Raw genomic sequence first — 14,157 nt, 5'->3', positions numbered from 1 at the left:
CTCCCTCTGGATTAACTGAGACATACCATTCTGGGCCCCACTAAATACCGTAGAGCCCTCTGCAGTCCTAGCCTCCAGTCGAGATAATACTGATGCAGAAATTGGTCTGCCTGCAACTCTGGATCCAGCTTGCAGTGGGGGTGCAGGCAAACAGCTTGCCTGGCTGGAAGACTTGGGTGATGGGGACAGGGGCTGCTCTCCCGCTTCCTCTCTACCCAGGAGGTGGCCACGGTTGAAGGAATGGGGCCCCTTGTTTTAAAACACAACCAGCAGCAGTTCATTGATCCATTCTTGTGTAGGGGGAAGTCAGCTGGGTCCTTCCTGTCATCCTACCTGCCCTCACATTGACGTGGATTGTGTGTGTACGCTCACTCAGTGATGTCCAACTCTTTTGGACCCTCTGGACTGTACCCTGCCAGCCTCCTCTGTTCATGGACTTTTTCCAGGCAAGAATACTGGAGTGGGTTTCCGTGCCCTCCTCCAGGGGATCTTCCTGACCCAGGGATCGAACCTGCCTCTTCTGCATTGGGAGGCAGAATCTTTACCGATAGTGTCACCTGGGAAGTCCGACATGGATTAGGCTCCCTGTTAGACAGAATAAACAGGAGGCCTGGAGCAGAAAGGCCTCCTCCTTACTATCAAAGAGCTCCTGGGCAGCAGCAGGTCTCCCATTCCATGTTTGGTTGCCATCATAGCAAGAGCTGAAATAGCTAACACAAGTTATGTAGCATCTTGTAGAGTGCTGGGCAAATAGCAGTCACAACTGCATGTCTGCTGAGTGAATCATGCACGAATGAATGCATTTAGCTGCTTCCCACAGATAGTGCTTTCTACTTGGGAAAATCAGAGCTCTCCCTGCCATTCTAAAGACTGGATTTCTCCAGGGGCAGGTGAGAAGGACAAGGGAGGTAATACAGAGTTCCCTCTCTGAGTAAACACAGGTGGTCTTCCTGGCTTTTAAGGGAACATCATTGACTCTGATGAACTCATAAGCAGAGAAAAAAGGATCCTGGAACTTGGCACGTCTGGGCTTCATCAGCTTTGATCTTGTGTTAGGACCGGACCTAAGATCCAAAACAAATCCTATGCTCTTGTAATTCCTACCCCTAACTTTCCTTCCGTTGGTGACATGGTCAGTTCCCAGCATCTTTATTCTCAAAGAACTTGGCACAGAAAGTCAATGTGAATGTGGAGAAGAAAGATGCGCAAAACTACTTTTACTCTGGGCCTGCAGCACATGGACCACCTTCACTCTGGCCCCAGAGGCCCCCAGGATGGCAGTGCATCTTTATTCTGGCTTGCTCTGGGAGCCAAAGCCCCAGGAAACCCAATTCTCTCTGCTCTGGGGACTCTTCCTAGAATTACTGGGAGGAGACAGTCTCACTCAGTGTTTCTCAAAGTTGCCACAACTGGCATTTTTTAATGGAACAATTTTGCACCATTGGAGATTGTCCCGTACATTATGAGGTGCCCACTAAATTCCAGGGGTGCCCTACAGTCGCAGTGACTCTCCTAATATGCACACCCACACACGCACACACACACACACACACACACACACACACACACACACAACACAATTTCCAATGCTGCCTGGAGGAGTAGCCTGGCCCCTGGTTGAGAGCCACTGGGCTGGTAGCGCTCCTACGTGTTTGAGAACTAGAAGCCCCAAAGGTTGAGTGACAGGTCCAGGTCTCCTCTCTCAGATCTGATGATTTCTGGTCCAGCTGCTCTCAAAATGATGGATGCTCATGCAAACAACGACAGGATGCCACAGCACCACAGGACCTCAAAGCCCATAGCTGTCTGTTTCAATGGCATAGAGAAACTGAGGCACAGAGAGAAATAATAACCCCACTGTGACCAGAGAATGAGCAGATGCAAGGTGGGGGGCAGGTTCCCAGAGGATACATTTTCCTAGGTCCTACTTAGCTTCGTAAGTCTCACTGCCTGGCTGGTAACATGTCAATGCAACAGCCCCCGGCAGGTGGGGCCTTGTAGTTACCAGCATCCCAAGGTCCACATGGAGGCAGGGGGGACTCAGTGAGAAGAGCCAGCTCCAAGACTGCAGGTTAGAGCTGGGGCAGCCAGGGGTCCAGCCTTCATCTCAAGTCTCTGGCGGGCTCAGTGGGAGCAGAGGCAATTCTGTCACAGGGTTTTGACCCCTTTCCAGGATCCTCGCAATCTCCGTTGGGATATACGGCCGTCAGTACCAGCTCCTCCTCAGAGTCCTGGAGGTCACCTGGAACACAAGAGAAGGAATCACCCAGTGAGAGGACAAAGTTTCTGAGTGGGTACGCTGGGAATGAAAGCGAAGAAGTCGGCCCCAGTAACTATCTATTTTAAAAACCCAACAAAATGCATAGCAAAAACCTTAAAAAGGTACATACCCTTTGACCCAGCAATTCCACTTCTAGGATTTTATCCTAAAGAAATAATTAGGAATAATTAGAATTCCCAGTGGTGGTGGCTCAGCGGTCAAGAATCTCCCTGCAGGGCAGGAGACAGCAGACTGAGCTCAATCCCTGGGTCAGGAAGATCCCCTGGAGGAGGGCATGGCAACCCATTCCAGTATTCTAGCCTGGAGAATCCCACAGAGAGAGGAGCCTGGCAGGTTACAGTCCCTGGGATTGCAAAGAGTCGAACATGACTAAAGCGACTTAGCAGCAGCATAGCGCCAGCAGCAGCGGAAGCTCCAGCCATCTTGCTACCAGCCTACAGAGGAAACAGCGCGGACAGCCCGGCAGAGAGAAGGAAAGAGCCTGGGTCCTTAGCGGGGTCGCTGGGCCCCTGAGTCAATGAGCCCTGAAGCTGATTCCATCTCTAGACTGTCTTCTAGGTGAGATAATGAACTCCTTGGCTATTGATACTAGTTTGCATCACGGTTTCTTCACCCGGAGCTGAGAGCACCCTAATTGATATGAGGTCTGACAAAGGGATTGGCTGAGTAAACTACCGCTTAGTCAGTCATATGATGGGATTCAGACATTAAAAATGATGTATAAAATTCCCTAGGACTAAACACACGCACAAACGCAAGTAGAATTAGGGAGATCTGAATAAGGCCTGTGGATTTCTTCAGTGTCCATATCCAGGTTGTTGATATTATCCTATAGTTTTGCAAGAAGTTACCATGGGGGGAAACTGGGTGAGATGTACATAGAAACTCTTTACATGGTCTCTTCCAACTGTGTGTGAATCTACGATTACCTCAAAGAAAAAAGAAAATGAAAGATGCTGACGTGTAATTGTTGCTGTGGAATACTGCATAGTCACACTATGTTATCGATGAAGAAAGCAGACTCTAAAACAGTATATGTATGCATGTATAATCTACTATTTATGATCTACATTATAAATGTATACATATGGGTCTGTACATGCAATTTGCATCTTAATGTATTCACTTCTACATGAGACTAAACAATCTGTTCTATGCTACAGAGGGAAGTGATCAAAGATTTACATAAAGTTGTTTATGATTCCTTCACTTTTTTCCCTTTAGTTTCCAGATGCATACAAAATGATGATGCAGAGACTGAAGTCAGCATTTTTGTAATTATTTTAAATATGTGATGCATTTTGCAGATGATTTATCTATTATATAGAAGTGAATTTATTACAATGTAAATAGTACATGGTGCTATAAATAGGCAACTAAGGAGAGAGAGTAGTCTATCCAAATTATAGTTACCTTTGAGTGAGGGAATTAAACGAATGATTTTTAATATTTGTGTTTCTCCGGTTGTATTTTTTAAGCTTTTGATAGTCTGGGCAGAATTCTAAGACAGCAAGTTTCCCACTCCTTGGGGCATTTATCCTGCATAATCCCCTCCTTTGTGTGCGGGTGGGACCTGTGAATATGATGAGATAGTCAGGCCATTGATTTCGGTTTGTGCCAAAGGTGATGGGTTGTCTCTCCTGTGATTACATTATGTTACAGGAGGCTGGAGATTCTCTTGCTGATGGAAGGAGCAGCCACCACGAGCGAGAGAGCCTGGGAGAGGAGGCAATTTCAGGGCCTCTCGGAGGTGACAGCCTGAGAGGCAGGGATCCCAGCGCCCCAGCAGGGTGCAGTTCCCTCTTAGCTGGGCTCTGCCTCTGGTCTCTCCCTGCTCCTGCAGTCCAGCCACCTCTTTAACACCCTAATCTGCGCGCCTCTGCTCAGAAGTCGCCAGTGGCTCCCTATTCCTGAGAGACCTGGGCCCAGGGCCCTGATTTGGTTCTCAGCCCTCACCAATCCTCTTATGCATCTATCTCACCACCACTCCCACCCGCCGGACCCTCTGGGCAGGGGTCCCTTTTCTGAGCTTGACATCATTCTGTCAAGTCTTGGTTCATGTTCCCTCTCCAAAGCTTTCCCATTTCCGCCTAAGAAAATCCCCCAACCCTTAGCTCAAGTCACTTGCTCTGGGGAACCTCCCAGGATCCTTGGGGGAGTGGGGGGACGGCGGGCAGGGGTGCGGGGGTGGGGCGGGGCAGGGCAGGGAACAATGCTTTTGGCTCCAGGTGCCCCACCAGGCAAGTCTGACTTCTGCCTTCCGGCCCCGCCCACACGGCCTTCCTTAGGCGAGACTCCTGGGGCTAGAGGCCCCACCCCACTCCACCCCGCTACTCCCCGCCTTCCTGGATGTTGGTCCACTCCATCCCTCCGGTTCTAGTGTGCACCTGACTGTAACCCCAACCCCGTCCCCCCCACCCCCCAGGGTCCAGGAGGCCAAGAAGGCGACACACTTACCGTGAGCTGGACCACTGCGGGAGCTGGTATCTGGGTCCTTCCCCCGGCTCCAGGGACCCCAGGAAAAGCACGCCAGCAGTGCTGGAAGGCCTGGTCTGTCCCAGGCTCCTTCTGCTAGAAAGAACACAAAGTCCCAGAGGGCATGGGTTAGATGATTCTTGATGCAACTGAGAGAATTTTCAGTTCAGCAACCAAAGTTTCAGCTGTCAACTGCCCTAGTTTCAACTAACTTAAGAAAAGATTCTAATTTGCAAAAGGGGGTAGGGTTTTTGAACTTAACTTAAAAAACCCAGTTGTTTTTATATATATTGATATTACTTCATTTCATTTTCACAGAAACCCTATGTAGGTACCATATTGGAGAAACTACAGTAACAAAAATGATGTGAAGTTAATTACAATTATATAGCACCAAAGAATTCAAGGAGCCATAAACCTCCTCCCTTGATTTTTTAGTTCAAACAAGTCTGTAAAATTGTATTGAAGTATAGTTGATTTACAATGTTGTGCTAATTTCTGCTGTGCCACAAAGTGACTCACTTATACACATACAAACATTTAAAATATATTCTTTTCCATTTCTGTTTATGAAAGGATATTGAATATAGCTCCCAGTGCTATACAGGAGGACTTGGCTGTTTGTCCCTCCTATACATACCAGTTTGCATCTACTAATCCCAAACTCCCAATCCTTCCCTTCCCCATGACCCCTCCTCCTCGGCAAACACAAGTCTGTTCTATATGTCTGTGAGTCTGTTTGTTTCATAGATACGCTCTTTTGTGTCATATTTAAAATTCCACATATAAGTGATGTCATACGATATTTCTGATTTACTTCATTCGCTCAGTAAGATAATCTCTAAGTTGCTGCAAATGACATTATATCATTCTTTGTTATGGCTGAGTAATATTTCATTATATATATATATGACATTTCATTCTTTGTTATGGCTGAGTAACATTTCATTATATATATATAATGTCATTTCGTTCTTTGTTATGGCTGAGTAATATTTCATTATATATATATGACATTATTTCATTCTTTGTTATGGCTGAGTAATATTTCATTGTATATATATATATATAATGACATTATTTCAGTCTTTGTTATGCTGAGTAACATTGCATTGTATGCGGAGAAGGCAATGGCAACCCACTCCAGTACTCTTGCCTGGATGTATATATATCTCATTTTCTTTGTCCCTCCATCTGTCAATGGACACTCAGGTTGTTTCCATGTCTGGCTATTGTGAATGGTGCTGCTGTGAACGTAGGGGTGCATGTACCTTTTTGAATTATGGCTTTCTTTGGATATATGACCAGGAGTGGGACTGCCGGATCACATGGCAACTTTATTTTTAGTTTTTTTAGGAACCTCCATGCTGTTTTCCATCATGGCTGCTCCACTTTACATTCCTACCAACCATGTAGCGAGCGGTTCCCATTTCTTCAAACCCTCTTCAACATTTATTATTTGTATTTTTTAATGATGGCCATTCAACTATTCTCGAAAAAGCCATCAAACTATTTCTTAATAGGAACAGAATTAATCTTTTTTGATAATCACACACAAAATAATTACATGTTGATTTGAGTTTCCTTATTATAGTATCACCTCAGTTATCTGGGGATCCCTAACCATCTGGAATCAGGTCAACTGGAACAAAGTTTTAAAAAAGGACTCCAGAGAGCCAAAACACAGAAAATCTTTATTTATAATTGTTTATGTGGGGCCCATTTACTTAATTTGTACCCAATTTTATAAGATTGGGTCCTTAGTTTTGCAACCAAAAGACAGCTGTATTAAGTATACACTGAGTAAAGAACCACTACCAAGAGGCAGGTAGCCTAAAAGTCTAAGAATAGCCGCCAGACAGTGAGGGAAGAGACTGGAAAACTTTGCTATCACTAGCAAAACCTTAGCGGCATGAACCCACGGCATAGCCTACCGCAAAAGCCGGAAAGGTATTTCTGGACAATGAGTTGTAATTACACCCATGACCTTCAGTCATTAATGAAAGGTTTCATGTTCAATACGTTTTGATAAAAGTATATTTGACTTTAATGCAATAGAGAATGATTCCCTCGCAAACTGTTAAAAGATTTTAAGTGTTCCTGTTTAAAAGGAGGCAAGGATTCTGTGTGCTGAACAGGGTATCAGGAAATGGGAATACAGTGGTGATGAAACTCACATGGGAAAGTGACAAAACCACCATGGTAAGAGCTTGGAGAGCAGAAGCGGGTCCTGGGGTTTGATTTGTGAACTTGCAAAGGGGAGTGGGTCAGGGAAGGCTTTCTGGAGGAGGAAGTCCACTTCTGAATGTAAGAGGAAAAGGAGGATGGAAGAAAAGGCTTTTCATGCAACTGCAACATAAAAAAAAAAAGTAGAGGCCAGAGCAAGCTTGGCTCTGGGGAATTAAAAAGTTGTTCCCTGGGAATAGTAGATAGCTAAGAAACTAAGGGCTCAGATAATTTTCTAGGCACAAACTCACTAAGGAACAGAAAAATTTCCCCATGGGGCCAGGTCAGCAAAGGTGCTGGCAGCAACAATCTGAATGACAATCCACCTCAGGACATTCTTCATGTCTTTCATGATGCTACACTGAGTTTCAAATTTTGCTGGCTTTCTCACAGACTCAACAGAATAGATGTGGGAAGGGGTGGGGGAGGTTAGGACAGGATCTACAGCTGAAAGAGATGGTCTTCACCTAGGCCGGCCAAGTTGGCAGGGAAGCCTGTTACATCAGGGGTACCAGGTCTCCTTGCTGGAAAAGGAGACCCATCCCCACCCCTGTTAAGTCTGGCATCACCCAGTTGCTGGGTTAACACACGAATGCCCAGGGAGGCAGAATACAGCCTCTACCTTAAGAAACTCTGAAGCACAAAGGGTTGGCAGAGGCTGGAAGGCTTGGGGGGCGGCAGATGCTGGAGAGAGGAGTAAGAGAAGGATGCTAGAAGTGCAAAGATCGCTCTGGCATTTCCTAGCTTTGCCAGGTCCAGCTGTACTTAGCGTCCGTATTTTAATCTCGGGGCCCTGGAAAGCTTCTGTAAGACCTCGTGTACCAGGATGGAGAAGATTCTCACCCTTTTGCTGATGGCAGCAGTCACCGGGGCTGGGAAAAGACTCTCACTCCCCTCCCCTCTCCTTAGGAGTGTGGAGGGGAGAGAGGCAGACACCGCGGTGAACAGTCAAGAAGGACTGGGAAAGCCTGTGCCTCAGTCCCTCACATCCTTTTCCCCCATCTTCCAAGTGCCCCGCATTTATTCCTTGCCTTGTTCCTTTGACCCCACGGCGCTTCACCATCGCATCCGTAGTGCATTCCGCATCTCTGGCAGCGCGCTCCCAGCACCAGAAACCCCCGGGTCCCAGTCCTGTGGTCCTCCCACCTTTAAACTGGCGCTTCTCAAGGCTTTCCCGTCTCCTCGCCCTCCTTCTCCTCCCGGAAAATTCCAGATCTTTGCCCAGCGCCGTCCAGCCCTCTCTCTACCAACCTCCCCTGCCTTCTGCTTGTCCCTTGGGCTTTCCTCCCGGGACAGACTCGGCCCCTTGCCCAGGGCCCGCTCCGCCCTAGTTGGGAGGTCTAGGGCTAGGCACCGCCTGGCTCCCGGCCTCAGTTTACCTCGGGGTACCACGAGGCGGGGGCGAGGGAAGCGTTGGCCTAAAGAGCTCCCAATGCTGTGTCCAGCCGCCGCCCGCCCACGCCGCGCGGGCCTCGCGCCCCCTCACCTGGTTGCCAGGGCCCGGCGGCTTGCAGGGCCCTGCAGGCGGCCGCCTGAACCGCCAGGCTGGAAGCCGGGTGGCCAGGGCGGTAGGCGGCCGCCTGCACTGGGCCTCCCGCCTGGCGGCCGAACACCCTGCGCAGCAGCGCCTCCAGCAGCCGCAGCTCCGGGGCCGCCGCGTCCTCCGGCTCCGCCTCGGCCACCAGCACCCCGACCAGCGCCGCGCCGGCCCGCCGCCGGCCTCGCACATCCCGCAGCATCTCCCGCAGGTGGCGCCGCGGGCCCCGGGCGGCCAGCGACGACGCGCGGCACAGCACGAAGACGAGCGGCGAGCGGATGGCGCGCGCCCCGGTCGCGTGCCTTTTCGGTGCCCTCGGCGCCCCGGGCCCCGCGCCCTCGGCGGCCCCGCCGCCCGGCTTGCCCGCGGCTTGCTGGGGCGGAAACACCGCTTGGGCGAAGTCCCACAGCAGCGCGCGGCTCTGGTCGCGCTCCCACAGCTCGCCCACCAGCAGCACCTGCCCGCGGCCGCCCGCCGCCTCCACCAGCGCCTGGAAGGGCGGCTCGCCCGGGCTCTCGGGCCGGGCGGCCAGCGCCTCCAGCTCACGCTCCATGCTCGCGGCCGCCCGACCTCTGCGGCCGCTGCGGCCCTGCCGGGCCAGCTGCCCGCCTCTCGGGGCGGCAGCGCCCAGGCCGGGAGGACACGCCTCCAGGGCTGCGCCTCGCCCGACCCCCGGCCCGAGGGCCGGATCGCCCCGCTTCAGCCGGGAACTGGGCGGGGGCTTTCTCCCCTACAGCGCTCCAAGGGTGGCGCCTCCCTAGGTCCCCCGGGCGGCAGGCAAGGGGAAACAGCGGTTCATCCAACATTTACTGAACACCTACTAGGTGCCCTGGAGAAGGGAACGGCCACCCTCTCCAGAATTCTTGCCTGGAGAATTCCACGGACAGAGGAGCCCGGTGGTCTACAGTCCATGGGGTCACAAAGAGTCAGACACGACTGAGCAGCTCCCACTTCTGCTAAATGCACAGGAGTCGAAGGTGGAGTAAGACAGAAAACTATCATGTGAACAAATGTATCTTCACAAGCAAGACTGATCTGAGACCTGGAGCAGATATTTCTGAGGAGTTCTCGTGGTGTGGGGACAGGAAGTTTTGGAGCTGGGACTGTCCCTGACTGCCCCTTTGGAATTTGGGGAGGGTGTGTGTGTGGGGGGGGGGCACCAGAGGTGAGAAAACAAGGGAAGCAGGAGTCTCTTCCGTTACCTCGGTCCTTGACTCACTTTGGGGGCCTTCAGCCTTGAACAAAAACTTATCGAGGACTCATCGTTTCAATAAATCCTATGACCTGCAGGGCCCTGGAAGTAAAGGCAGATAGTGTTGCTCCCTGTGGAACAGAAGTCTATGGGGATGGGATGCTGTTTTGATCTATGTGTGTGTTGGGGACGTGGGGATGGGCTGGAAGACAAGAGAATGTCAGTAGGCCAGGTCAGCAGTAGGAATGCATTTCCTTTCATTCTAAGGGTCTAAGTCAGCTTTGTCCAATAGAACATTCTGTGATGATGAAAGTGTTTTATATATTATCTGTACTGTCTAGTGCTGGCTTCCCGAGTGGTTCAGCGGTAAAGAATCTGCCCGCAATGCCGGAGATGCAGGTTCGATCCCTGGGTTGGGAAGATCCCCTGGAGGAGGAAATGGCAACCCACTCCAGTATTCTTGCCTGGTAAATCTGGTGGAGAGAGGAGCCTGGTGGGCTCCAGTCCATGGGGTCGCAGAAGTGTCGGACAGTGCTAAGCAACTAAACAACAACTGTCTGATGCGATAGCTACTAGCCATATGTGGCTATTACGGAGCACTTGAAATCAGTAGCACTGGCTAGTGCTATTGAGAAACTGAATTGTCTATTCTGTTTCATTTTAACTAAGTGTAAATAGCCACATGAAATGAGTGGCTAGGGGATTGGGCAGCGCTGGTCAAGGCTCTTTACCTGCTCTCTATGACACGGTATAGACCAAAGGCCCTTCTGGGTCAAGAACACGTTAGTACTCCATTCTCTCCCTGACCATGTAATCCCCAAACTGCTCTTGTAGTTACCCTGTTTTCTGCCCCCTGTAGTTATGTTGAAACACCTCTTCCTGGAGTTTGTGTGTCTATTCAATTAAAACAAAGCTTTCTTGAGCTCAAGCAGTGAGGATTCCATGGACAGAGGAGCCCTGCCCTAAGCCTGATCATCCAGCAGTGATTTCAGCCAGTGTTTCCGGAAGGACCCAATATCATTGTTGGGGTCTTAGTTAATATGACCTCTTGCCTCTCTACACCGTTTTTGCCCAGGAGATCCAGGGACTTAGGTGGGAAAAGCACAAGATATGGAGCAGGACTCCCTGCGCTGGAATCAGGTTGTGCTCCAGCACCAGCTCAGTGATTCAGTCAACAATTTGGATTTATCAAGCATCTCTACCATGCACTGTGCCCCTTGCTGGGAAGACAGCTATGAACAGGTGAAATTACTACCTTTGTGGAGCTGCAGATCTAATGGAGTTTTCGAGAGAAAGACCATAAACAAGTACATGTATAAATATCAGCTTCAGATGGTGATGGGTACAATGAAAAAAGGCAGGGCTGACAAGATGATAATGTGCCTGAGATGCTGGCACACTCCCGTGAATACCAACCTGAAGATGCTATGGAAGCAAGAGGGAGGTTGAAGAAGACCAAGAGACAAACCTAAAAATCGTGAGATGTGCTCTCCCCAACCCTACCTTCCTGGAGGCCGCAGCGGGGAGGCCACATGTGTAGGAGAGACACGGAAACCCTTTCCAGATGAGAGCTGGGTGCCCTGGGAAGGGATAGGCTGAGGGATCGATTGCCCTGATCGCCCTGTGGTGTGTTCTTTTCTCCCCACAGAGGCCGCCACAGATCATTGCCCAACTCCAGCCTCTCCCCAGCCCGCCTCCCATGGCACTGAAAACAGCCCCAGATGGTAACATCAGGCTGAGGGCAGAAGTACAGACAAGCGGACCTGCAGCCAAGCAGCCCCTTCTTTCCCCTGGCAGGAACAGGGCATTCCAACCACAAGGCCTGGCTCATGGAGAGAGTCATGCCGGGAGAGTGTGCCCACACCCCTGATGGGGGTGGGCGGTGGTGGCACATGAGGAGTTGCCAAATTCACACTGTCATGCCAGAGGCCATTCCTATGCCCACTCATATTCCTTGAGCTCACTAGGAGGGAGCTCAAGATAAAACCTAAATTTCAGTCCTTTTCATGCCAGCCAAGATAGCTGATATCTGGTGAACAGGAACTCACTGAAAAAATTAATCAGATTTCTGGAAAGTATAAGCTAATGTAGATTTAATCCATATGTGAAATCAGAGTCATTTTAGCTGCTAATGACACAGACTACACATAACAGTGGCATAAACACAATGAAAATTTATTTTTCTCTGTTGTAGAAGTTTAAAGATGGATAGTTCATGGCTGATGTTGTAGCTCTGTTTTACTGGGTCTTCGAAGACACAGGTTTCATTCTGGATCACTATTCCTCCATCTTGTCCTCATGATTCAAACTGGCAGCAAAAGCTCCAGCCATTACCTCTATGCTTCAGGCAACAGGGTAGCGGAGGGGTGAGGAAGGAACAAAAATCAATTGACTTCAGATTTCTAAACAGTAACACTGGATTTAAGAAAATAGTTGAATAATATTTTTAAAGTATCAAAGAGAAAGAACTTGGAACCTAGATTTTGATCTCTAGCTAGATTATCAGCTATATAAAGGATATAACCCCTTTATCATATACAGCCCCTCTTTGAAATCACTATTAGAGGAAGCCTTCCAACAAAAAGAGAAATATAGGTGTGCTCAAAATAGGGAGAAAAAGGGATTAAATACTTATTTAAATTACTCTTGTCTAAGTAAATTGTTCTGTGCAATGCTGGCAAAGCACAGCCTGGGTAGGTATTAGCTGGGAGATGGCAGAGTGGGTGGGAGCCCTACCAGGAACATGGGAAGGCAATTGAATCTATTTGGTTACCTTTTTGAGAAAGAGAGGAAAACTTATCAGCTGACTGGAGAGGAACTCTCAGATGTGCTGGTGTTTTTATACTTTCACTGGTCTAAAATCAATATGCTCTGCCTCTTCAGCTATTTACTCTCTGCTCAAAATTTCCAGGTAACAATTCCAAACTTTCCAGCGGTGAGATGGAGGCTAGATTGGAGAGGGGGTGGGGCGTTCAACAAAGGTCAGAGTCCAGGGCCAGTGAAGTTTATCTTAACCTGTGTTATTTACCTGGCAAAGGTTCAGGTCTTAAATTAACAGGAAATTACGAAGACCTTAGAAAAAGAGGTAGGCTGCCAAGAATATTTCTTCCTTCCCTTTGTTCATGCCCTAAAAAATCATGGAACAAACAGGCTTGTTCTTATGTCTCTGGTTTAGCAATGGAGACGTAAAGTGAAACTAGGATTTCGGAAACAATTTGCTTCTTTATGTTTGCTCAGCTTCCCAGTGGCTCAGTGGTAATGAATTCACTTGCAATGCAGGAGATGCAGGAGACCTGGGTTCGATCCCTGGGTCGGGAAGATCCCCTGGAGGAGGGCATGACAACCCACTCCAGTAAATTAAATTATGTGCATACTGGAGCCCCACAAAGACAGAAGATGCAAAGGCAGTTGGCCAATTTAGGCTTTGCTGCCATCCTGAGCTGAGGAAAGGGTTAGGGGTCTGGGGTGCCACTGGGGGACGAGGGCCATTCACAGGAAGATGGGAAGGGTAGATGGTTGGCATCAGATATTACCCAGGCAGGTAAGTCTCTCAGATTAGAAAAAAGTTATCTCTGGTAAGAGCTGTCTTTTTGGTACAGGCTTCCTTTTAAAAATCTCTAAGGCTTCCCTGATGGCTCAGACAGTAAAGAATCTGCCTGCCAAGCAGATTTGATCCCTGGGTCAGGAAGATCCTGGGTCAGAAGGACAATGGCAACCCACTCCAGTATTCTTGCCTGGAGAATCACCTGGACAGAGGAGCCTGGTGGGCTACAGTCCATGGGATCACAAAAAGTTAGACACAACTGAGTGACTAACACGTTCACTTTTCAGGCAGTTAAGGAAGAGGTAAACAGTTTTCCTAAGTTTTCAGGGTCTTAATCGCCTTCAGTTCAAAATAATCCACACACCAAAGTGGCACACTTTCGGGTGGCATGTTCTGCTCCCCTGTGTGGTCTTCCTGGCCAGCACTGGTTCCCATCAGGGCCCTGGGAGTGCAGATCTCTGGGACAGCTGGTGTTCTCCTGGGGGTTAAGCATCTCAGCCTTACCTGAACTCTAGGGTCTAATGAAGGTTCGTTAAGAAGCCTGGGAGAGGAGCTGAACCAGAAACCCTGACTTAAGCCCCTGTAGTGCCCCCGAGGGGCCCACGATGGTACAGTGGTGTCAGGGGGAGTGGTGGGCAGGGCACACCTGCACTGGCTGGGTGGATGGGGGAGGGGCACAGGGGCATCCCCTCCATCAGCAGAAACCTGCACTGAAGCCACATTTCAGCCATTCTACCCCATCCCACCTCCACACATCCACTGAGGGGCTCATGGTAGAAGACCCGCGAGCAACAGCTGAAAGGACACCTGGGTGAAGGGTGCACACCAGCCCACCCTGCCTAGTTAGCATCCAAGAGCAGCCGACAAGCTCCCTGAGCAGGGCTTGCACGTCTGCATCTTCA

At 49.5% G+C, this 14,157-nt stretch overlaps 1 protein-coding gene across 1 annotated transcript; it reads right to left on the bottom strand.

The window, feature by feature from the left end:
• Positions 1–1,878: 1,878 nt before the first annotated feature.
• C2H2orf72 (chromosome 2 C2orf72 homolog) lies at positions 1,879–9,072 on the bottom strand. The gene is made up of 3 exons (XM_052636274.1): positions 8,469–9,072; positions 4,739–4,852; positions 1,879–2,242 (listed from the first exon to the last, which is right to left on the bottom strand). Exons 1-3 carry the CDS (start codon positions 9,070–9,072, stop codon positions 2,103–2,105), a joined length of 858 nt encoding a protein of 285 aa, XP_052492234.1. The 3' UTR covers positions 1,879–2,102.
• Between the last annotated feature and the right edge of the window lie 5,085 nt (positions 9,073–14,157).

The sequence above is a fragment of the Budorcas taxicolor genome, chromosome 2, assembly GCF_023091745.1.
Source record: "Budorcas taxicolor isolate Tak-1 chromosome 2, Takin1.1, whole genome shotgun sequence".
Taxonomy (NCBI): domain Eukaryota; kingdom Metazoa; phylum Chordata; class Mammalia; order Artiodactyla; family Bovidae; genus Budorcas; species Budorcas taxicolor.
The sequence above is the reverse complement of the archived record's forward strand: the minus strand, read 5'-3'. Positions and strand labels throughout refer to the sequence as shown.